At 45.1% G+C, this 26,329-nt stretch overlaps 1 protein-coding gene across 2 annotated transcripts; it reads left to right on the top strand.

Moving 5' to 3' along the window:
- The first annotated feature begins 1,653 nt into the window (after positions 1–1,653).
- MAPRE1 (microtubule associated protein RP/EB family member 1) lies at positions 1,654–21,852 on the top strand. Of its 2 annotated transcripts, none has more exons than XM_073682787.1 (7): positions 1,654–1,806; positions 4,729–4,853; positions 14,660–14,805; positions 15,682–15,889; positions 19,199–19,320; positions 20,080–20,232; positions 20,517–21,852. In XM_073682787.1, the coding sequence occupies exons 2-7, from the start codon at positions 4,733–4,735 to the stop codon at positions 20,571–20,573; spliced, it is 807 nt and encodes a 268-aa protein (XP_073538888.1). In that variant the 5' UTR covers positions 1,654–1,806; positions 4,729–4,732; the 3' UTR covers positions 20,574–21,852. The 2 variants fall into 2 exon arrangements, with proteins under 2 accessions (XP_073538888.1, XP_073538889.1); XM_073682788.1 differs by having other exon boundaries at positions 1,766–1,853.
- The last annotated feature ends 4,477 nt before the right edge of the window (positions 21,853–26,329 follow it).

Here is a 26,329-nt window from a genome sequence, read left to right as displayed (position 1 = left end):
AAAAATGATCAAAGTGTCGTGTGCTCCCCATAATGCTACTAATAGAGACGACAGCCCGCCGCCCGCTGCGGAACGCTGTATCCACGCCGACATGGACAATCATGCGCTCAGGTCATTTTCACCGTACGATGAGAGCCGTGAAGACAAACCACAAACAATGGTGTAATCGCGCTTATTTCACCACTATTTCCGGTACATTATGGCGGCATTAATAACTACAACTAGAGATGGGTGAACCCGAACAGTAAAGTTCGGGATCCGTACTGAACACCTACTCTTTGGGCACAGACCCCGAACACGGACTTCACCAGGAAGTCCGTGTTACTGTTCAGGTTCAGCACCACGAACACCGGGTGTTCCTCACGCTGTCATCTGCATGACAACGCGAGAAACCTCAGTGGCTCTGATCGGTGGTAAGATTAATACCACCGGTCAGAGCGCTGTAGTTCCCACATTGTCAGATGACAGCGTGGGAATGGGGGACCCGAACATCGGGTGTTTGCCACGCAGCCATGTGCATGACAGCGCGGCAAATACTGCCTCTGATTGGCGGTAAGATCATTACTGCCGATTAGAGCTGCGGTTCCCACAAAAATAAAAACAATATCCCTCACCTGGCTGAAGTTCTGTCCCATGCCGAAATCCAAGTCTGGGATAGTTTTCAACATGGACGGTGCCAAGAAGCGACCATCCTGGCTGAAAACAACTGAGGTCACTAGCGGTGACGTCATATCGTTCCCTGCCGGGGCAATCACCTGCAGCGACCAGCTGGTGGCGCCACTGGGAATGCAGCTTCAATGACCGGCATGAATATTTACCCCAGACTTGGATTACTGCGTGGGACATGACAGCATGGCAAACACCCGATGTTCAGGTCCCCCATTCATGTGGTCCGTGTCCGGGGGCTGTTCTGATGCCCAAACTTTTAATAAACTATTCGGCGTTTGTCTGAACCCGAACAGTCATAGGGTTCGCCCATCACTAACTACAACTCGTCCCGCAAAAAAACAAGCCCTCATATGGGGAAGGGGAGAAATAATATAAAAAACCTGTAATAGCTCCAGGAAGAAGGAGGGAATGAACCTACCACAGCTCGGGTAGGACAAGGCAGGATATTGTGTGGGGTCAGACATAAATGTGTGGATATTAGCATTCCCAATGTGGAGCCACAGACACGGGAGTTTCTCCACGCCTCACGTGGTGACATAACCGGACGTACTGATAACTTTCCGGCCGCACGTCCTCCCCGTGTGCACAGGGCGCAGCTCCTTGTGAGGTAACAGCCGCTCTGCTGCCCCCAGTGGCCGTCACCTGTCCGTGCAGCTCTGCAGTATGACACAGGAGGAGGGCGTTACTCTGCAGTACGCACGGCCCCGCCCAGCAGCCTGACAATGCGGTAGTGTCCGCCGGAATCTGCCTGCCAACCGTCACATCCAGCCCGGCACCCGCTGCCGATAGAGGAACACACCACTAATGACGAAAGTGTCTCTACCTCTCTCAGCGGTAAGCACCAGCAGCGCCATCTTTGTTTAGCCTATCATACCATTATATGACAAGGTGAATCTTTAGGAAAATGGCTACGGTGGCCGGGACAGGGGAAATGACGTCTGGAGTGCTGAATTAGCTTCCTCTCACTCTTGTCACGTGATGCTTGGGTGTGGTTTTTCTCCGCTCCAGACAAAGCGTCACCTAGCAACTGTCCGACGTATAAATTATTCATGAGGTGATGTCACTCCGCACGGCACGTTTTTCTACAGGCGTGTGACATCAGCACGGGTGAGGCCGGTTTGAACGACACAGTACAAGGTAACGGCAGCGGCGGGAGAGAGGGAAGGAAGGCCTGGGTGTGGACGGTAGGGGCGGCGTGCTGCTGGTCTGGCCAGGCGTTCTTCATACGATGTCCCCCCGGAGACTACCGAAGACGTAGCTGAGATTTCCGGCACCTCACAGTGATGTGTTCGGAGACCGGCACGTCCTTCCCGCGGCCACTGCGCGCCCCCTACTGGCCTCACAGCACCCGTTATCTGCCCCGAGTACACCACCTATACGTCACCCATCATGTACCCCATAGTTCCCCTCCCCTCCTCCCCGTACACTGCCCCATATTGCCCCTCACCATCTCCCTGTACATTGCCCACTATCTGCCCCATATAACCCATCACCATCTCCCTGTACATTGCCCACTATCTGCCCCATATAACCCATCACCATCTCCCTGTACATTGCCCACTATCTGCCCCATATAACCCATCACCATCTCCCTGTACATTGCCCACTATCTGCCCCATATAACCCATCACCATCTCCCTGTACATTGCCCACTATCTGCCCCATATAACCCATCACCATCTCCCTGTACATTGCCCATTATCGTCGCCTGTTATCTGTCACCACCGTCACCCCCTCCCTTTCTCCCTGTACGTTGCCCGTTATCTGCCCCCTATTATCCCCTCACCTTCTGGTACGTTGCCCCGTATCTGCCACCTATTGTCCCCTCTCCTCCTTCCCGTACATCGCCTATTAGGTGCTCCCTATTACACTCACCATCTCCCTGTACATTGCCTGTTATCTGTCCCCTACTACCCCTCACCTTCCTGTACATCACCCATTATCTCCCACTCCCCGGTCACCCCCTCACCTCCTCCCATGTACATTACCCATTGTCTGCCCCTGTTACCCCCAACCTCCTCCCCATACATCGCCTGTTGTCTGCCCCTTTTACCACGTCGCCTATTATCTGCTACTATTACCTTCTCCATGTACATTTCTCATTATCTGCCATGCTGTCACCTCCTCACTGTACATTACCCATAATCTGCCCCTATTACACCCTCACCTTCTTGCCCATTATTTTACTCACTGATATAGCGCCATTAATTCCACAGCGCTTTACACACATCATCATCACTGTCCCCATTGGGGCTCACAATCTGCATTCCCTATCAGTATGTCTTTGGAGTGTAGGAGGAAACCTGGACAAACTCCTTATTATCTGCCCCTATTACCTCCTCTCTGTACATCACCCATTATTCCCCTTATTACCCCATCACCTCTTCCCCGTATGTTGCCCATTATCTGCTCCCTACTACCCCCTCACCTCCCGGTACATTGCCCATTATCTGCCCTTTATTCTCTCTCCACCCTGTTATCGTTTCTTCCATTAATAGCGCTGTGATGGATGAGTGACCCCTCACTTTAGAATGGGTTCTGACAGTTTAGTCAGCAAGAATCTCACTGCAGACAGCAATATTCAGATCACCAAGAAGAACATGAGACGGATCTGTCGCCATCTTGGCTGAATTTGTATTTCCTAGAGTCCTTTAATTCGGCATCTGATAAATCTAGGTTAATGTTTAATTTCACAAGACAGGAAGCAGAAATTCCTGCGATTATGACCTTGTGGTGGCATGTTGGGTTCCAGGTCCTGAAGCTTTTCTAGCCTTACATTGCAGTCTTATATACTGTCACATTCTGATAATCCATATTGTTTTATTGAAGGGAGTTTACTGCATTGTTGGATTAAACCCCGGTCCTGAAGCTTGCCCATGTTTGTGTGCCCCTCTTCTGGGATGAGCGGCTCAGTTTTTGCTGAATGGTCTGCCATATATCTGCAGGTCTCCTAATCTGTGGTGCACTAGTCCATCACTGCTCTCCATAATACGTACAGGAAGTCAGAACTGGGTGGGAGACAAGATGCTGCCCACCTCACCAGTGCTGAGGAATTGGGTAAAGCTGGCCATAAATCTAAAAGGGTTGTCCCATAAGGAGCTTCTGTCTACAGGATCAGGGATCCCAACTGATACCATGAATGGAGCTCAGGTCATACATGTACACTACTTCTGAACTCACTGGAGCCTTCAGGACTCCTGTTCTCATTATCAGTCAGATCCCCAGTAATCATGTGTATATCTCTTATTATGGAGCTAGTCGGGGACTATAGGAATAACTTGCCTGGTTTGGTGCCACCCATGGCTGGCTTCTGCCCACATTGTTCTAGTTGATTGACAGATCTATCCCATGTGTGCACTAGAACAAAGTAAAGGGTGGGGAGAAATTCAACATGACTGTTCGTCTTCCAACTTTTGTGAGATGGGGAGCCTGGGTTCGACGACTCTATCATAAAAGGTGTTGTCTGATAAGCAGCATGCATAACCATGACATGTCATATGATCGCTGTGGATCTGACTGATGTGGAGGTGGGGGGGAGGGGGTATGATGTCTCCAGTGTGAGGTCAGAAGTGAAGCACATGCATGACCCAGTGCTCCTCACGATATTAGTGGGGGTCCCAGCAATCCTACACTTATCTGTAGTCAGAAGATGCTTATGGGACAGCTCTTAATGTTGTTGTGCAGCCAGACCCTGATTTATGCCGGCTGTGGTTTGGGCAGCATGAATCTAGTGACAGGTTCCCTCTAAGACACACAGTCTGGTTTTAGATGGCTGTAATGGCCATGTTTTAGTATCTGTATTGTTTGCAAGACCCAAACTTTAGACCACTGTAGTACAACAAAATTGTGCCTGGATGTTATGACCTTCTGAAACCGGCCTAAAAAAAAAAAGAGGAAGAATAATGAGCAGTATCTGGTCAGGGTTTCTCTTTCTTCCTGTGACGGTGGTGGTTATAGTCTTGAGGAGACTGGGGAATGTAGTGATCTGTAGTCAGGGGTGCAAGAGCGGGCACATGATTACTGCATTTTGATTCCTGATCTCCACCTTTCTCCCTCCAGAACAATGGCTGTCAATGTTTATTCCACGTCAGTAACAAGTGACAATCTAAGTCGTCATGACATGCTTGCCTGGATCAATGAGTCTCAGCAGCTCAACCTGACCAAGATAGAACATCTGTGTTCAGGTAAGAAGAACACCAGATTTTTGTTTGTGGGAGGGGTGCTAAAGCTTTAAAAGGCTACCCACCTTTGGCCTTGTGTTTCTTCTGAACAGTCCCTGTAGGGAGGTCATAATAATCAGTAGAAGCCCTCGTCTTCTCTTGGGGAAGATTGATGTCAGTGGTGTGAACGATGATTGTAAGGATTGCTGCCTACTGCTGTTGTGAAACGGGCTTGCGGGGGAGATCCACCATGGAGCTGGACCACAAACTCCTTTTATATCACTACGTTGCCATGAGTGTGGTGATGGCTGACCTGTTGTACCCCGTCCCCCCCTTATACCCCATCACTACTGAATTGTACTTACTTCACCAAAGGACCATGTGGTGGTTTGTGTTTGGTTCAATTGGACTGGGGGGGTTTCAGGTACTACAGCAGTATCAATTACTAAAATGCCACCATAGCCACATTATACATTTTGAGCCATCAGTAACTCATTAATGGGTCTGTATTGGTCAGTAAATACAATAAAAAAAAAAAGTATATTTACACTCCCAACTATTGGACCCCCCACTTGGTATTGTTGCCTTAGTACCTGCGATCAATTGGCTGCAGCGGTGACCCGCCATAGCAGGTCACCACAAAACCAGTGGGGTTATTTGGGCAGCAGTACTGAGCATATTTGGGTTCAGGTAAGTCAATGTGATGTATGTATTCATTCCCTCTCCCCTTTTAACAAATCACTGTAGATCAAAAGTTTAACTGCATTTATGCCCAGATGTTGAGGCTTTTTTTTTTTTCTTCTTTCTATAAAACTTTTGATTTGGTTTCCACAAGTCAGGACATGGCAAATCCCCAAAGCCTGGCAACCACTATGTTCCTGGAAATGTGCCACGGTGCCTGATGTCTTGGGTTGTTTTCAGTTGCTGGGTTAGATGGGCTGTGAGTGGCTCCACTGTATAGACCATCTATGGTACAGCTTTGTTGCCCTCTCCAGTTTGGCTTCTGTGCTGTTGCCATGGAACAGAGGCCATTGTGTCTACCTTTAGAGACCCTTGGTCGCTGGCCTTTGTTTTTGAATTTAATAGTTTTGCAGCTATAGTGGCAGCTTGTCTTTCCTAAGATCCAGGAACAAATAATTTCATTGTTGTGCAACATTGACCATAAGTGTGTGTGTGTGTGTGTACGCGCAAGTTTTAGGATGGGTTCAGTTTTGAGCATTTGGCACCAGACCTTTCGGTTCTTTTTGTGCTAAAGTTGGATGTTTTGTTTGCTTTTATGACGTGTGGGGTGGAATACCCCCCAACAAGCATCAGTGCATGGTAACCAGGACTCTCCATACTGCTGGTACCTAGCAATGGCCGAGATGTGTATGAGCCGCTATATAGGGGAGGGTACAGAATTACCCGGGAGGCTTCCTAGTGAATGGTTCCAGTGGGTAAAATATCCTTTTCTTCACTTCTCGTTATGGTTGAATGGTAGTAAACCTCCACATTCAGATCTGCTTTTCTCTGGTGTGGTCTCCTGGGTCTGGTTCTTCCATGCTGTACAGCCGGGTAGCTCCATGGGTCTATGAATAGATTACACAGGGCTACACAAGTCCCTGCAGTGAGGCAACTAACAAAGGGCACCTCAGATCTCATTGCCTTTACTTTTTGCGCCGATCAAAATCATCAATGCACCACTTTGCTCTTGGTGAAGATGTGTCATTGTAAATAAGAGTCATTTATTCACTAAAGTAGCTAGGACAGGGGGCCTCATCAGATCTGAGCAGTATGTGCGCAGCCCTTCATATAGCTACCATGTATGCATATGTAAAAAGATATAGTAGTACCCATCAGATGGGAGGTCACCTTGCAGCTGTTGATGGGCACACATGAATTGGCCAATTTATGCGCTAAGAACCTCCGTTTTTTTGTAAGTAAAGCTCATTGAGTAATAACACAGTTTAAATCAAATGGTTTTGTCTTTATGTATCTTGGCCATAATGGAGTGCTGCTGCGCTTTTTATATACCATGTATGCATAGATTTCCCCTGCAATAGTTGCTGTACGCTGGGAGACCTGTCTGAATGCCTCAGCTTATGAAGGACCCCCTCCTTGGTTATTAGGAGTACATTGAGTTGCAGTTGTCCCTTGACTCTATAGGACGAGGTCATACACTGCCGCCTTGGAGCCAGGAGTATAATCAAAGGCTTTGTCTCATGTTTGGATCCAGTCCTAGCTTCAGCTGTAGAGTGAGGTGTGTGTGTGTGGGGTCTAAGAACTCCAGACGTTTCCCCTGTATTGCCCACATGACTCCAGCGCCGTCACTCCCAGATTACGCAACAATAAAAAAATGATTTGCTGGTCTGAACTTGCTGGGTATATTTGCCTCCTTTATAGGGAAGGTTTCTAGATGTATCTGATGATCCGACACTTCCAAAATGGAGTGGCCTTTCGGCGTGTAGCCCTTTAAAAGGGCTGGCCTTCAATAACAACTTTATCCATAGGCTACATAACTTACTGATCTCGGAGGGTCCGATTACTGATTTCAAAACCAACAAAAAATTGTATGCAGGGGCCAATATATAATAAACCAAGGAAAACAAAACCCGATCAGCCAGGGTCCGACACCCCCGCCGATTAGCTGCCATCGGTGTCGGCGGCAGTGGCCGCTGGCCGAAAGGGCTCACTTGCTGAGCTACTCGGTCTACTTGTAGTTGTCGGGGCTTGGTACTACATATTCTCCTCCTATTCAAATCAATAGGAGGTGGACGTGTAGTACCCTGTGGCAGCCACTACAAGTAGAGCAGGTTAGCAAGTGAGTACTTCCGGTGGTCGCTGCCGCTGACACTTGATTGGTGGGGGTGCTGGACCTCGGCCGATCAGACATTGTAGACCTATCCTAAGGATAGGTCATCAATGTAAAGATAGTGGATAACCTTTTTAAAAATACTTAAAAAAAAATAAATTAAATAAAAAAAAAATAAAAAAACACACTAAATTATTCAAATGGATATATACCATCTGGTGAATCAGATGGTTTTAACATGCAAGAAAAACAAATATTATTGTTAACAATTAAAGCTTAAATACTTTGTAAATAGTAAAGGAAGGCTGGGGAGATATTGTGATTTCACTATCCTTGCACAACCCTAGAAGTCCCTACCTTACTGCGGAGGTTGGCACACTAAATGTAACGATATGGCACCCCCACGCAGCGTAGGCTAATCCTAAATGGCCCTAATGTATACTCTACCTGGCCATATGAAAACCCATATGTGAATAAATGAGGATTACCGCCGTCATGAATATATAAATATATAGGACAGCGTAATGGGACCAGAAAAAATTCCAGACAATTATAAAAAGTCCAAAGTTAAAGGAATATCCATTATTATAAACTGGCCCAAAGAGAACTCGACTGTCTCAGAAAAAAGAGAAGAATGGGAAAGTGCAATAAATCCCAACTCGCATAATTACTTAAAGGGTTGTCTGCTCTTAAGCTACAAGTCTGCATTCAATCTGACTGCAGACTTGTGAATCCTCACATTGTGTGCTATGAGGATTTTCTAGTAGTAAGCAGTCATTTAACCGCAAGTATGCAATTTGCATACTTCTGGCCAAATTTTGTGCTAGACTGTATCCGGCCTTGCTCAGTACACTTGCATTGAGTGAGGTCGGACCAAGTAGTTAGCACGTGACCGCATGTATGCAAATCACATACTTGTGGTCACGCGCAAGTGCTGCTCAAATCCTTAGTTCTTGTGTTGTGAGGATTCACAAGTCTGCAGTCAGTTACTGCAGACTTGTAGCCTTAGACCAGAAAATCCATTTTAACTATAATCCATTGTCCCAGAAAGATATACAGTTAGACATATTCACTGTCCCAATAGATGGTCTCTCTCCAACAAAGAATGTTTAATAAATCCCAACACTCTTAAGCTAAACAAAAAAGATCTCTACTGACCCAGTGCACAGCTTGGATGGTACGGACCATTCATGGTCAGTGGGACTGACTTACATTGCCATAACGGTTGGGTCTGTCCCTTGGCTCTGTTCATTCCGAAATACGGAAGGCAGCAGTGGTAAGCATTGTTTCTCTTCTCACCACTGGATGCCTGACTGGGCTTTTCCGATGCTGAGGAACAGTCCCTCTACAGCCAAAGTAGGAAAAGGAAAAAAAAAAAACAACTCGTGTATAGGCAGTCATAAAAGGATTAAAGGACTCCAAAACTGGTGTTTGTGGGACTGCGCTGTAATATTTTGTACAAGGCTTTGCATGGTAGACAATGAAGGGGATTCATCTCTTGCTGAAGCACCACATCCCCTTCAGTAAACTGCAGTGCTCAGTGGGAGTGCTGGAATTCAGACCCCCAAACGATGTGATATTCATTGTCTACATCAGGGATGTCAAACTCAAATACAGAGGGCCAAAATTAAAAACTTTGACAAAGTCGCCGGCCAACTTTGATTATTTATTACAAAAAAAGTGTACAATTGTAAGTTTACTTATTTAGTACGGTAACAAACTTAAAGGGGTTGTCCCACAAACAAAGTACACTTTAATTAAACTTAAGAGACAGACCACATTACCGTTGTGTATTTCCTTGAGGGCAGGGGCGGTCAAAGAAATCATTGCGTCCCATAGCAGAAGTTCTAATTGCCCCCCCCCTATAAAAAAGTTAATATTTGGTTTGGTCACAGAAGAGCATGTCTCACAACTTTTCAGCCCTTACAAAGTAATTTTCCTCCTATCGAAGCCCCTAGATTGCCCTTTCATTGTCCTCATAAAGTATGATGCTAACATAAGTGCGCCCCTAACAGTGTGATACCCCCAGAATGAATTCCTCCACAGTACCTTCCACACGCTCGGTATGATGACCCTACTGTACCCCCCACCCTTCCCTCAACTCCTCTGGCAAAGTATGGTCACCCCCCCCCCCCCCCCCCCAACACAGTATGATGCCCCAACTGTGATCCCCATACAGCCTTTCATACACTTTAATGGGCTCCACATAGTCCTCCATGTGGCGTCGCAGGCCAAATCACCCTGAGGGCCGGATTTGGCCCGTGAGCTAGGGTTTGACACGTATGGTCTACATTAATGATTTGGCATCAGTTTTATAGTCCCAAAAGAGAAGGGAACCGGTCATCTGATTCATGCTGGCCAAATGTCGGGCAGCATGAATCAGATCCTGATTGCAGTCAGGTGTATTTCTCTGAAATGTTTCAGCATTTCAGAGAAAATATAATTAGAATATCCAGCTGAGGACCATAGCTGGAGACTAGGCTAGTTTGACTCTACCTTGACTGACTCTTCCCAGCGCTGCGCTGCTAGAGGTGATTGACAGGTCTTTCTATGTACACATGAGGGAATGACCTGTCAATTGCCTGTAACACTGCAGGAGAATCCAGCTAGGGATGGTGCCAGACTAGTCTGGTCTCTAGCTATGGTCCCCTGCTTGATCTTCTAATTAGATTTTCTCTAAAATACCAGAGCATTTCTGGGGAAAATATACCTAGCGGCAATCATACAACCAACATATGATTTATTCTGCCTGTGGTCTGGGCAGCATGAATTACATGATGGGTTTCCTTTTTTTTTTTTTTTTTTTTTTCTTTTTAAAAGGGAACCTGTCACAGGGGAAAGGCATTGCTTGCACTACATTTAGATTATCCGATTTTGGTAAAGAGGGGTTACACCAGACTAAATTTATAGTAGTTGAGAGGATGGAAGTGGCTGCCTGACTGCACTTATTTCACGGAGACGTGAACAACTGCAACTGGAGTTTTTAAATTACCCCTTTAAAACATCTTATCAATAGATGCAGCTTGGACATTCTGACTAGAATAGAATGACGGTAGAGGATTATTCCCTTATAGAAATAATGTAGCGGAAGGGCTAATACAGTGCCTACAAGTAGTATTCAACCCCCTGCAGATTTAGCTGGTTGACACATGCGGAATTAACTTGGCATTGTGACATTTGTACTGTAGATCAGCCTGGAAGTGGGAAATGCACTGCAGCAAATTTTTTTTTTTTTTTTTAAAAAACGTAAAAAGTTAATTCAGAGTGTCATTTATTATTCAACCCCTCAAACCACAAGAATTCTGTTTGGTCCCCCTAAAGTATTAAGAAGTAGTTCAGGCACCAAGAATAATGAGCTTCAAATGTGTGGATTAAAGATCTCTTTTGCCAGCCTTTTCTAACTATTTAAGACCCTCCCCAAACTTGTGAACAGCACTCAGACATGGTCAACATGGGAAAGACAAAGGAGCATTCCAAGGCCATCAGAGACAAGATCGTGGAGGGTCACAAGGCTGGCAAGGGGTACAAAACCCTTTCCAAGGAGTTGGCCCTACCTGTCTCCACTGTTGGGAGCATCATCCGTAAGTAGAAGGCTTATGGAACTACTGTTGGCCTTCCACGGCCTGGACAGCCTTTGAAAGTGTCCTCCCGTGCCGAGGCCAGGCTTGTCCGAAGAGTCAAGGCTAACCCAAGGACAACAAGGAAGGAGCTCCGGGAAGATCTCATGGCAGTGGGGACATTGGTTTCAGTCAATACCATAAGTAACGTACTCCACCGCAATGGTCTCCGTTCCAGACGAGCCTGTATGGTACCTTTACTTTCAAAGCGTCATGTCAAGGCTCGTCTACAGTTTGCTCATGATCACTTGGAGGACTCTGAGACAGACTGGTTCAAGGTTCTATGGTCTGATGAGACCAAGATCGAAATCTTTGGTGCCAACCACACACGTGACGTTTGGAGACTGGATGGCACTGCATACGACCCCAAGAATACCATCCCTACAGTCAAGCATGGTGGTGGCAGCATCATGCTGTGGGGCTGTTTCTCAGCCAAGGGGCCTGGCCATCTGGTCTGCATCCATGGGAAGATGGATAGCACGGCCTACCTGGAGATTTTGGGCAAGAACCTCCGCTCCTCCATCAAGGATCTTAAGATGGGTCGTAATTTCATCTTCCAACAAGACAACGACCCAAAGCACACAGCCAAGAAAACCAAGGCCTGGTTCAAGAGGGAAAAAGACAAGGTGTTGGAGTGGCCTAGTCAGTCTCCTGACCTTAACCCAATTGAAAACTTGTGGAAGGAGCTCAAGAATAAAGTCCACATGAGACACCCAAAGAACCTAGATAACTTGGAGAAGATCTGCATGGAGGAGTGGGCCAAGATAACTCCACAGACCTGTGCCGGCCTGATCAGGTCTTATAAAAGACGATTATTAGCTGTAATTGCAAACAAGGGTTATTCCACAAAATATTAAACATAGGGGTTGTATAATAATTGATCCACACTTTTATGTTTAAAATTTAATAAAATTCAACTGAGCAACATAACTTTTTGGTTTGTAAGATTTATGCTTCTGTTCATAAAACCTACTCTCGTTTGCAGTTTGAAGGCTCTAACTTATTTGCATCTTATCAAACCAGCTAAATCTGCAGGGGGTTGAATACTACTTGTAGGCACTGTATAATTTACAGACAATCAAATTTTTTCTAGATGCTAAAAACATTAATTGTGAAGTGAGTGGTAATCAGATATGAGGGATATCTCTGAAGTGGTGGGAAATTCTTTTCTTAACCTCTAGTAGACTCGCTATTCGAGTGTCAGCTTCATATATGTCGAGTCCACTGTCCCGGGTGGCAAAGCTCCGATGTAGACCTCATGCATATTATCCCTTAGAGTAAATGCTGGCTAGCCCCATGCGACTCCCCAGATGTGTATTTTGGGGGTGTTTGATGCAGGGCTGTGGAGTCGGTAAGCCAAACCTCCAACTCCTCAACTTCCACGACTTCGACTCCCTCATACATGGCTCATGTTTTAGTGATAAATTTACTGTAGCACAGATTCATCTCGGCTAAAAGTCTAGACCCTTAGATCAGGAATAGGACAGACATCTATAGGACATTTCATAACTTTCCCAAATTCTAATGAAAAAATATTCTCCACAAACTGCATTGAACTACTGTACCCAATTTATTATATATTTTAGGAGTTGGAGTCGGTCCATTTTATACAGACTCCACAGCCCTGGTTTGATAGCCTGACACGGACTTCCCTGTTGAAGCTGGCATTTCTCACATCCTATTTCGGGCCCATAAGTTATTGGCTCTCCACTGGTGAGATCAGAGAAACCCACCCTTTTCCCCACGGTAGCTGAATTCTTAAGCAAAATCAACAGTGTTATTAAATTAGAAAAAGGAGACTATCAAAAGAGGAAAGCATTGCACAAATTGGAACCCCCTCCTGCCATGGAATAATTCTGGTACAGGTCCTCTAAACATCACTAGAAACCCCCAGCACATTAACCCCTTTACGACCACCGATGCTAAATAAACATTCGTGCTTGCTGGGCTATGTGCAGCGCAGACTATTCTCTACGGTCGGAGGTCTTGCAGCGCTCGGGTCCCCCAGAGTCCTGCAAGCATTTAGAAGTTTGAAGGAGAGGGTTCCTTCTCTGTGCTCTGGCACCCCCACGACGTGATCACAGGGGGAGCCGAGGGTTGACATGGCAGCCGGAGGTCACATGATGACCTCTAGGTCTGCCAGCTATGGTGGCCTGTTACTCAGCCAGAAGCGGGGTCTAACAGGCATTCTGACAGTCTTCATGCACTGCAATACATGTGTATTGCACTGCATGAGACTAGCGATCAGAGTAATAAAAGTTGAAGTCCCATACAGTGTGTGTGTGTGTGTTTAAAGGAAGTCTGTCACCCCCTTGGAAGTACCTAACCTATTAATATGGGCATACAGGTTCTAGAATATTTAAAATAGTCATACTTGTATGCCTCACATCTGCTGTCTTGTTGTGCATAAATGTATCTTTTAATCGTTTGTTAATGCGTTCTTCCAGGCTCTGGGGCGTGTGGTCCCTTAATGAAAACGCCTCTTCCGGTCTTCATTTGCGTACCTTTTGCCAGTCGGTGCCTTGGGACGTCTAGTGGTTGTACTGCGCCTGCAATTGCGATATTCCACATTACTTTTCCACCCTTCTATGGGCATTGGCTTCTTGTTTCTTCAGCGCAGGCTTCAGCACCTGCGACGGCAACTTCACTGAAATCGACATAATGCCCTGCAAAAAATAAGCCGCCATAAGCGGAAAAGTGATATAAAAATTATCTATGTGATATTGCTGTAATCTTACTGACCCGAAGAATAAGGGGGGGGGGGGGGGTGCTAAAGTAACATTTTTCTGGGGACAAAAATAACAACATGTTTTTTTTTCCTTCCATATTGCTTTAATTCCTGTGAAGCACCTGAAGGGTTAATAAACTTCTTGAATGTGGTTTTGAGCACTTTGAGAGGTGCAGTTTTTAGAATGGTGTCACTTTTGGGTATTTTATGTCATATAGGCCCCCCAAAGTCATCTAAAACGTGCTATTGTCACAAAAAAATTGTACATTTTGTTGGATAAATTGCTGATTAACTGTTAAACCTTCTAACTTCCGAAGAAAAAGTTTAAAAAATGATGCAGATGTAGACGTCTGGGAAATGTTGTTCATTAATTTTGTGCGATATAACAATCTGATTTATGGGTGTAAACATTTTAAAAGTTTGAAAATTTTCACAAATGAAAAATATCAACCTAAAGTTAACTCTGTCATAAAGTAGAATGTATCATGAAAAAACATTGTCACTTTTTCTGAGACTGTAAAGGGGGGGCATCCGCATACATTAAGCACACACTGTAAGTCTTGTTCCTTATGTGACTGGCTAAAGAGCATCACACGACGAGTGGCTGGCACCTTGGCTCGGGTGTCTGACCTGTGGGAGCGGTGCGGAGTCTGGATGTGCAGCTATTAATGCTTGTCCTACTTTCTCCTGGCAGGTAGCGTATATTGTCAGTTTATGGACATGTTGTTTCCCGGATCAGTCACATTAAAGAAAGTGAAATTTCAAGCCAAACTTGAACACGAGTACATCCAGAACTTCAAAGTGCTACAAGCCGGCTTCAAGAAGATGGGCGTGGACAAAGTGAGTACAACGTGACCTTATGTGTGGCATATTGGGCAGACATCATACAACCAGCGCTGACCTGCCACCATTGTGTCATTGCTACATTGCCTGCGAGCTGTGATCCTGACGTGGTGCCCAGAGTATGGCCAGCATGGAACAGGCACAGGATTCCCCAGTCCTTAGCAGATGCAACTAATAAAGGGTTAATGTTCCCATGCTCTTAATCCCCATATTGGTGATATAAGACATAAATAAACTTGCCAGTGCAGTCCGATTAATGTCCATTCTCTAGGTAGCGCGTCCCACCATACAGGGGCTTCTGCTGTGATCTAGAAACAGCGTCCCACTTCTGTCATAAGATTTAATGCAAACTGGCGCCCACCTTCATAGCAGTGCGAAGTCAGAAGATTGGATGCTGTTTAAAGGGGTATGCCAATCAAGAGACTTCTCACAGCAGCCTAATGGCTTCATTGGAAAGAATAGTATTCGTGCTGAACGCCAGTCTTATAAAAGAACTTGTGCTCATCTGAAATTTGCTCTGTGTAGGGGATCCATCATGGGGCAATGTATTGTTGTTCTTGAAGTCCTAATGGATGGTGACTTGTCAGTGACCACGTCTTTTTCTTCTATTGATTAGACAGAAACAAAATAAACATATACCCTGATGTAAGTAAAAACAGTACCTCATATAAATAACATGGGGTACTAGGTAAACACCATTCTTGATGATGGAGAAAAAAGTGTAAAAGCCAACCCACCAGCGTCAAGGTGTACCCAAATCAGGATGGATCTAACCTCTAGTATTAAAACGTGAATAAGGGCCGAGCATATATTGATTAGATGTTTCATTCTCGCATAAATGTTCCAGCCAGTGATTGAATAACCTCTTTGTAGATAATTCCAGTGGACAAGCTGGTGAAGGGGAAGTTCCAGGATAACTTTGAGTTTGTACAGTGGTTTAAGAAGTTCTTCGACGCAAATTACGATGGGAAAGACTACGACCCCGTTGCTGCTAGACAAGGACAAGAATCTGCCCCTGCCCCCGTCCTCCCCACTCCAGTCATGAACAAGCCCAAGAGGCCAATGGGAACCACAAACTCCGGTACTGGCAATTAGCCACTCTGCTTTTTAATGCTTTTGGTGATTTTTATTCCGCTATAATATGGCTGCTTTTTGGTGTATGTATTATATCTCAGACACCTGGACTTTCTTTTGTACTGAACTATATGGTTCTGCACCTCTGGAGTCCCTAAAATACAGAACTTATTTTGTTTTTAGAGATGGGGTGCAAGCTTTGCATATGGTCAGATTGTAGTACTTCCAACGGCCACAAAATCTTTGACTTGTTTTCCACATAGTTATAGCTTATCAATCTTATGGGAGAGGGGGTAACCCCACCAATTGGGAGACTGGGCATTACTTGCTCTCTTGTTCGCTACTCAATTGAAATGCCCCTTTGAAGAAGCAGTCCCCATACCTTGTGTAGAGACTGAATGATGGCACAAAAATTCCCATAACTTTGCATGTGGCATTGGAGCTGGCTTTGCTGCTTTTACGTCTTCACCCGACATGTGATGTACATGTTGGTCACACATCTGAAAGGGGTTGTCAAGTATAACAAACCGTGACTGAAACTTGTTAGATCGGTAGGTGGCAATCTGGAGCTGCAACAAGGATAAGACCCCATCCTCCTATGGAGTTAGCGTTGGTTCTGTATGTGAAAAACCCTACTTGTTTCCTCCCAAAAAATGTGCCACGTATGTCACAGGTTGTGTGTGATATTGCTGCTCCATTTACTTCAGTGGGGTATTCAGGGGCACAATACCACACGTCAGCCTCTTAATTTTTATGGTGGCAATACGTAACAACTAGATTTTAAGTGGCAGTAGCACCCCCTGCTCTTCTGGTCTTAGTCTACAGGATGTGGGGCAGTAGACCATAGATTGTGTGAAATTATATTGGGAGATTAATTTAGAGGTGTATGGAGGAGACAGATTTTGGACGGCTTTATAAGTCAATTTGTAGTTTAAAAACTGTGTCCGTTGGGAAATTGGGAGCCAATGTAGAAATTTGCAGAGGGGAGAAGTGGATTAATCAAGCAGCAGAGTTAAGAATGAACTGGAGAGGTGCGAGAATGTTTGTTGGGAGGCCACAGGAGGATATTGCAGGAGATGAGGACATGCATCAACCTTTTAGTAGGTTGAGGAAAGCATGAATTCTGGAAATGTTTTTTTAGTTGGAGGCTGCAGGTGGTGCTAAGAGCGGGGATGTGCGGTTTGTAGTGGAGTTGAGGGTTACTCCGAGGCAGTGGACTTCTGTACAGGAGAAGGGCATTATATAGTGATGGGTGTGGTAGTTGGGGTTAGGCGAGATAAAGGAAAGATGATGAGTTTGGTTTTCTGCACATTGAGTTTTAGGAAGCGTGATGAGAAGGAGGATATGGCTGATACACTCTGGGATTCTGCACAGCAGAGGGGTAGATCTGAGTGTTGTCAGTGTATAGATGATACTGGAAGCCGTGCGACTTTGAGTTGTCCCTGGCCAAAGGTATAGATGGAGAAGATTAGGGGTCCCAAGACAGAGCTTTGAGGGACTCCGACAGAGAGAGGGTTATGAGGAGATCCAGAAGAGGGCAAATTCTTTAATGCCAAGGTAAGAGGGGATCTGTAGAAGGAGCAAATGGTCGACTGTGTCGAAGGCAGAGAACAGATCAAGAAAGAGGAATATAGAGAATTGTCTGGCTTTCTTACAGGGCTGTGGATTCGGTATAAAATGGACCGACTCCAACTCCTAAAATATATAATAAATTGGGTACAGTAGTTCAATGCAGTTTGTGGGGAATATTTTTTCATAAGAATTTGGGAAAGTTATGAAATGTCCTATAGATGTCTGTCCTATTCCTGATCTAAAGGTCTAGACTTTTAGCTGAGATGAATCTGTGCTACAGTAAATTTATCACTTAAACATGAGCCATGTATGAGGGTGTCATGGAAATTGAGGAGTCTGAGTTGGAGTCGGAGGTTTGGCTTACCGACTGCACAGCCCTGCTTTCTTGGTTAGGGCAGTTTCAGTGGAGTGGTGGGGACGGTAGCCAGATTGTAGGTTGTCGAAGTTAGATGAGAGGTGGACATGGTGTTCAAGAAGTTTGGAGGCAAATGAGGGCTAGATGTAGAGGTTTGGTCAAGGGATGATAGATTGATGTGATGGGTTAGGGCTGGAATAAGCAGGGTGGAGAGGAGATGGAATTGGGTCAAGAAAACAAGTGGTGATGTGTGATTTGTAGAGAAGAGGAGTAAGCTTTCCTCCTTAATGGGTTAATACCACCAGAGTTATTTATCTCCTTTCCGTTGTACATTTTCCCCCTGTCCAATCAGTGGGGGACCAGCCGCTGTGATCAACCATAAGAATTGGTCTTATGTTTCCCATGTGACTGAAGCGGTGATCCACCATGCACATTGCTGCTCTCTTCACAAGGGGACTTTGGGACCTGCAGTATACAGTAATGGAGGTCTCAAGGTTGATAAATCATACATTTATCTATCCTATGATGAGGTAATGATCTTGAGAGAATCTTTTCTGAAAGGGATTGTTCAGAAGTATCCAATATTGCTTGATTCCAATAACTGCCACATCTGTCCAGAGGTTGTGTAGTATTGCCACTCCGCCTCACTCACTGCAATACGACTGAGCTGCTATTCCATGGTCAGGCTTTAGAGGGCTATGTCACTATTTCTAGAATAGGGCATCCATAGTTGTCTAGTTTTATCCAAGACTTTCATATTTCCACATGTTGATCTGTATGCCCAGATCTTAGCCAGCAGTGGCAGAAAAGTCACTGCAGCTTCTCAGACAATACTCCAGCACAATGTCGTGTAGATCCATCACTTCTCTTGATCATGGAGAAGACAGAGAGGGGATATATAGTCTACTATTCCACGGAATTTGTTTCAGTAATTTCATGAGTAAATGAAATGCAGCCAAGACTCCTAGAGAACTTTAACTTAACCTTCCCCCTGCCACCACAGTGATTGACTACACTGTGATAGCAGGGCTAAAGGGACTAAAGAAATCCTACACCCAAAAGAGCAAAATCTGCCATTCACACCTGGACGTGAAAAAATACTAGAGAATTGTGCTCCATCTTTGTTGGGTGTTTGTTTTTGCCTTTATCACTTTGGAAGTGTCTGATGCTGGTGAATACTGTACCTCTTCCAGATGAGTCTGCTGATGCAAAGCCAACCAAGACAGACGTGCTAAAGAAAATGGCCAGAATTGGTACATACCGGTGTTGGGGAGTGGGGTGCACATATTTTTGGTGGTGTCAGGATAGGCCCTGGGTTATGGTTTTGCAGAGCGGAGTGCTCTCTTGAGCTGCAGTGTTTGCTATGATTATTATTGTTTTTTCTCTCAGCTCCACAGAGGGCCGTCACAGCCCAGAGGACTGCAGTAACCAACAAACCTGCTCCGGCAGTTGGCAGGAGGCCCGGACCTGTGGGCAATGGTGAAGAGGAGTCTGCAGAGCTAGTTCAACAGGTAGCTAACTGGTGTCAGTTTTTGTTGGATACTTGCTTGTCCCCTGTTGCTTCCATTACTAGACTGTCTCCTTTGCATGATGAGAAGCCATTGAGTGAAATGGAAGTATCAAATCAAAGCGGTTCTCCTCTGGACATGCATATTGAGAGGGCTTGTATAATAAAATGCAGCGAAGATCATGTATGTAACAGAGGGGAACTTTAAAGGGAATATGTCTGTAGAATCAACCCTCCTTAGCAGTCTATAAGGGCATGTAGGTAATAGGATATTTTAATAAAATGATACCTTGATATCTGCGATCTGATGTCTTATTCCAGAGAAATCCATGTTTTTCTTAATATGTAAATGAGCTGTTAAGATCTATGGGCCAGACATGGTTCTCCCTGAGAATCTGCCTCCAGAGCTTATTATAAATGAAATGGTAAGTTACCAGTGTGAGACATGTAAGAACAGTCGGCTCTCCTCGTCTACGTGTCTCACACTGGTAATGTTCCCCTGCTCTGGAGGCACTTTCTAGGGGAGATCTATGTCCTACCCATAGATCTTAACATTTAATCTACATATGAAGAAAAATGAGGATTTCTGGAATAGGACATCAGATATTAAAATGTATCATTTTATTCAGCTTCGTATGACCTACATGCCCATATAGACTGCTTAGGGGGGTTGATCCTACTGACAAAGCCCCTTAAAGGGAATCTCTCATATTAAGATTTATTTTTTTTAATGCACAGTATTATGAGAAGTTTCATTTTTCAGATAAATGTCCTGAAAATCACAGTTGAAGACTTAGAGAAAGAAAGAGACTTTTATTTCGGCAAGCTAAGAAATATTGAACTGATCTGTCAAGAGAACGAAGGCGAGAGTGACCCCGTGCTGCGGAAGATCATAGAGATCCTTTATGCCACAGACGTGAGTTTGTCTTGTACCTTCAGAGTTTATGGGTAATGGACAAATTACTTTCTTTTATAGGTTGCTAAGAAATGCCATCCATATATGCAATTAGTCACCCAAGTCTAGTAGGTGGGGGTCCGACTGCTCTAGGAAGTAAGCTACCCAGTGTGGTTGAGCAGAGGTCACTTAAAAACAACCCTTTATTAACATCAACCAGTAATTTATAGTCTAATTTTTGTAAAGGGAAACAGAGGGTAACTCTTTTCCTGAGCACTTTCTTTTTTTTTTTTTTTTTTTTTCAGGAGGGCTTTGTCATACCAGATGAAGATGCGCCCCCCGAAGACCAAGAAGAATATTAGCCACGCTCTCCTACCACGCAGTCATTTTCGAAATCATATATTTTTTTTTTTTTGTTTCTCTCCCAAATCATGTGCTTAACTGTAAAATATCCCTTACATTCTTAGAGGGCTGGCTCAGCACCTCACTTTTTGAAAGTGTACTTTGCCAAAGTTTCACTCATTTTACAGTGGTTTGACCTTGGAGATGTCTCATTTTGTAGCGAAGAAAAGTATTAATGTATTGTGTTCTTTATTTGTTAACGTTCTTACGGGAATGTTTTGAGGACTGGAGAAGGTTGAGATGTTGCTGAAAAAGAATGTTTTAATTGTTGCTAAATTGAAGCGTGCAGTGGGGAGAACGGGGGGAAAAAATCGTGTAACAAAACCTTATATTCATTAGTGAGATCAAATCTAGCGACTAGGAGACGAAAAATGCCTTAAGAAGTTTACACGTGCTTTCATATCGAAGCCTAAGAATCTACAACCCAGCCTACTGAGCGCACCACTAGCGAGTCCCCGAGCTCGTTGTGAAGCTGGCACGCATTCTTCTTAATCGTTTCATGCTTGCAAAAAGTAGTAGGAGAGCTCCCCCACCGGCGTACTGCTCCCACTCTTAGATGCTGAGAGGAATGGGTTTGTGCGGCTGCCTCTACCTCTTGCATCTTGTTGCTTTCTGTCAGATGGCATCGTTGCATGCAGACCCCTTTGGCAGCCCCTGAGGGTAATGCAAGTTTAGAAATAAATTAAATATATATATATCCAGAATAAAATGAGTTGAAATTTTTACCGAGGCTTGGTGATGCTTTTTGGGATTTTCTAAAGCCTCCCCTCTATATATCCCCCTTGTCACTTTTTTTTTTTTTTAAATTGTATAACTTTATTTTGCCAACGTATTATTATTTAATATCTCAATGTCTTGTATGTATCTGCTGTATCCTCCCAGATCACTGGGTTGTTCACTCCGGGGGGAGGGAAAGGATGGTTTGGTTATTTCTGTTTACAAACTATTGGATAAGATAAAAAGGTAATGTGTAATGCATGAAAAAAACTAGAAAGAATCGAGCCCGTGTTGTCTTGGTAGCAAGCCATCACCGACATTGCAGTGCTACACTTTCTAAATCTCTTGTGGCCTTTTTTAAGACTTTAATTCTTAGTATGTTTGTCTTATTATTTTTTTTTTTTCTTTCAATTTCTCTTAATTTTAGTACCATTTATTTTTTGTCCCTCTGTTCGTTCTACTTTCTCAAGTTTTTCTACTTTAAGCCATTTCTAAATAAAACTTCTGTATTTCAAGAGTGAACATTGCTCCTACTGTGTCTTTTTATTCCTGAACCTTGAAATTGGATGTAAAGTAGTTCTCTGGGCTAATGATATTGATGACCTTAGAATTCGTCATAATTATCATTTTGGTGGGGTTTCAACACCTCCACACATCAGCTGTTAGCGGCTCACTTACTGAAATGGCACAACTCTATTGTTTAGCGACTGTTGTCAGGTACTGCAGATGAGCTAATCGTGGGGGCTGCCAAGTGTAAGACCCCCCCCTCCAAATATCAAACAGTGATGACCTATCCTGAGGACTGGTCATCAATGTCATGAGCCTCCACACTCCCTTTTGAATACTGCTAGCCTTCCTCCGTAAAGGGGTTCTGCAGCACCACTCCAATTCAATCGGTCTCTTCTGCATGCCAGGTGGTGCAGTTGCCGAATAACACGTCGGTTATTAGGCGCTTGTCTTGGCATTTGTCCTGCCTGAAATGCAGCAGTATCCCTTTGACTGGGGACAGATCAGAAGTGCCCCATTTTTATAGAAAATCTGCCTTGTCTGGTATCTTGGCTTCACTCAAACACATGGTTACTAAAGGGTTACATCTGTCACAGCGGCCAAAATTTCCCCCAAAAAATGATTGTGGGGTGCAGATGTTTTAGCAAGTAGGAACCTAATGATTGGCCTTGTGTCTGCCATAATAGGATTACAGTCTGCACTGCAATGAAGTGCAGGTATCTTCTTTTTATTGATCTTAACTATATTATTTATTATATAGATATCTCTAACATGTCAAAAAAATGGGCATAACTTTTTTAAATAAAATGTTTTAATTTCATGTTCATAACTATAACTGTTTGAACCATCAATGGCCTGATTATGCTGGAAGGCAAATGCCCTAAAAAGTATAACCAAAAAAGTGTTTACCTGCTCAGACATGGAATACAAATTGATCAAAGTTAGCATTTGTTCCATGGTTTTGTTTTTTTTTTCCAAATACATTATATAACAATTGTAATCTATTTAAAATAAACCTTCTTGTCCTGTGTTGGCAATATAATAAAAAAAAAAAATTACAGTTCTTGTAAGGTGACTATATTAAACTCCCATGATGCTATAACAGTTGATTGATTCTCAGCAGGTGCAGAGCGTTGCAGCTCTTGCATGGGGATGTGCAGCTGCAGGCTGGGCAGAGAACCCTTTCTGACCCATGTGGTAGACATTGATGACTCCTGTTTTCTTCTGTGGGCTTTCAGGTGCATCACTTACCTGGACACCATGTCACTAGGATGCACTATAGGGAGAAGACACGGAGGCAGTGTGCTCCACTTGTGGCCCATTGACACAAGTACTACCCATCTGCTTTGCACTGTATATGCATTTATATATATATTTTTTTCCCTTGACGCAGTGATGGTTACTGACAAAGAGATCACAGCCTGATTGTGACATATGGATCCCTTATTCTGTCTCTTCTTCCTGCAGCCTGAGTATCAGAGATCCCCTTTCAATTCCTGACACAAGTGTGCATTCCTCTTCAGCTGCCCGCCGGCCACAATGTTGTTTTACAGCCCTGCCATGCTTGTGACAGCAGATGTGTACCCTGGCACAGATCACAAGTCCTACACACAAAGGAACCTTGTTTAGCAAGTCACAAGGATTACATCACACCATTACTTCTTCACTTCCGAGCATCATCTTTGGGGTTAAGAGACCACTTTATTTCTACTGATCTTGTTGCATCACGGTTTGTACTCCGGTCACTGCCAGAGCTGCCTTCACAATTGTTAGGAGCTTGTTCAGATATGTTCACACAGATTTTATGAAGTGGAAAAATTCAAGGTGGCTTTCAAGACAAATCTAAGCTTATTCAGATGCCAGTTCTTCACATCAGAGTGCGATCTGTTTTTTACCTATAAAACCTATGATGGTTTATGAAGTTTTAAAATCTGATGTGGCTTTTAAATTTATATTTCTGAAGCCCTTTTATGCTATATGTTTTAAAGTGGATTGCACAAGGAGTCAGCCTCAAATGATGGATATGTCACAACTTTTATCCCTTGATAAAAGTCTTCTTGGTAAAAAAAAAAACAAATACTTGCTGTATAAGTTGTATACTCTCTCAATTTCAGACAGTGGCATTGAAATGGAGAGACAGCCAGTGTGTAATCACGTTGGATTCCATTGCCCCCCACCACCACCACCACCACCACAACACAATTGCAGGGTACTGATCGATTATCATGGCTGCTGGTGGCCTGCTAATGGCCCCATCACTGCCATCTGTGTACTCCTGTGAAGCTCGACCACAGGCTGAACTTCATGGGAAACCTCATTTTTGCTATATGTGGCAATACTATGAGGGATCCAAACATTCTAAATTTTAAATTTTTGTAATTTTTTTAATTTCCTCCCCTTTCCTACCATTAAGAATGGTGAAAAGAATTAAACATTTTGTATCGTCATATCCTTTAAAGTCCAATCTATCAAAATATAAAATAACTTGTGCAGTAAACACAAGTTTTTCAGCAGCAGATGGAAGGAAGGGAGACACAGTCATTACTAGTGGGTAGGTGGAGCCCACACAGGATAGAACACCTCAGATTAAAAAAGTGTTGTCCGGCCCCTCCAGCTTGGGCTCCTCCTACTCCAGCTCTCCAGTCTAAAATTTGAGGTCACAGAGGATGGTCGCTGCTGGAAGCAGCTCCTCAGAAATTTTTTTTATTTTTATCGGACAGAGACTTGGACCCCCGTGGTCTTGAGGTCTCAGGGGTCTCAGCGCTGCTGGACCCCCACCCCTCCCTTGGCGGATCTGCATTACCCTTTGAGAGAGGTCCCTGCAGAACCCTGCCGGCCCCGGGGGATGAGGGATGCTTCCCTGGCGGGGACTCAAACCGCGCATCTGGGGTCACTGCGTTCTCCGCCCTGGGGGGAAGCTTGGGCACAGCGCCACAAATCCCTGGGGGTCCCTGTGGCGCTCAGCTGGGTGAGTACTCAGCATGTTAATGTGTTTTGAGTGCTTCAGCGGCTGCTGCTACATGTATTCAGGTGGTGACTTGTGTTTTTTTTGTCCGCAGGTGGATGCCTGCAGGACATGGAAGCGGGGCAGGAGCAGAGGAGTCGCGCGTGCTTTTTTGGAGCCGGCGGGGGGCGTGGCTTCGCGCCTTCCCGGGCAGGAAGCGCTCTGAGCGCGCGCTTTCTCCTGCCCCTCCTCTTCCGGCTTCTCTCTCCTCACAGCGCGGCGGCCATTACTGAACGGCTTCCATCGGGCTCCTCACTCTCCTCCTCCCGACAGACCGAAGGAACACTGCACCGTGGCCAGCTGGGTGAGTCGCTTCTGCCTGTCAGGGCAGAAGCTTAACCCCTCACCCCCTCAGCGCAGGGCACCTTTCTGAGGCACAATAAGGTGGCAGACTGTGCTGTCCTGCAGCTATTACCTCATATAGAGGTTCCTTTTTTTGTCTGGGGCTCGCACATCCTTTTCATTTCACAGAGGTTGTGGGGAGTCTGCGACATTAACCCCTTATTAGGCGGTTATCCCTTAATTGGGGGTCAGCTGGGGTAGCTCTCTCTTTAAGAGCTTTAACCCTTCAGCTTTCTTTTAAGAAACCACACTGTCCTACTTACTGACAGGTTTAACCTGCCATATACTGTGTGAGGGCATGTCAGATCAGGGTCCAGGAGGTGCGGACCGTCTCCCAGGTCCGCTACAGGATCAGTCTCGCGTGTCTGACACGCAGGAGTCCTCGACGGCGTCAAGCGCAGCGGTCGGGGGTTTCGGTGATGGGGCAGTGGTCAAAATGGAGGCCCTCACTCGTTCTATTGATGGCCTGTCTGACCTTCTAGGTTATTGGGTGTCAGCTAGATCCTCTCACGGCAGGAAGCGCCACAGGCCGGTACTGCCCTCCCCGCGCAGCGACTCTGAGATCTCTGTTATGGAGGGTTCCCCTTCAAGCTCAGATGGGGAGATGTCCGATTCGGATAAGGAGGATCGGCAGGGGCACTCTGCCTCTTTTTTGGGCCGTGCAGAGGCTTTTATTGGAGCCATGAGGGAGGCGTTACAGTTTCCGGAGGAGGTAACTAGACGTCCTGGTAAGTCGGCCCGGATGTTTCAGGAGTCGCATAGGTCGCGCTTGGCATTACCATCTCTGGATGAGCTTAATGGGGCAGTGGAGAAGGAACGCCTGTGTCCAGATAAACGTTTTCAGGGGACACGGTTTTTTGAGGCTCTGTATCCGTGTTCCACGGAGTTGATTGATAATTGGATTCCTTCTCCTGAAGTGGATGTCCCTTTATCCCAGCTTAGCAAATCCTCATTACTGCCTGTTAAAGGGAAGGCGAGTCTGCAGGATCCGCTGGACAGAAAAACGGAGATGGCGGCGAAATTCATCTACGAGGCCACGGGTCATGGATTCAGAGCGGTGCTAGGATCCATGTGTGCTTGTAAAGCTTCCCTAAGCTGGTTGGACCGTCTACGGACGGCGTGGCAGGATGGATCCCCGCTATCCGA

This window comes from Phyllobates terribilis, unplaced genomic scaffold (genome assembly GCF_046119375.1).
Source record: "Phyllobates terribilis strain yellow unplaced genomic scaffold, ASM4611937v1 Scaffold_5__5_contigs__length_657084704, whole genome shotgun sequence".
In the NCBI taxonomy this organism is placed as follows: Eukaryota; Metazoa; Chordata; class Amphibia; order Anura; family Dendrobatidae; genus Phyllobates; species Phyllobates terribilis.
The sequence above is the reverse complement of the archived record's forward strand: the minus strand, read 5'-3'. Positions and strand labels throughout refer to the sequence as shown.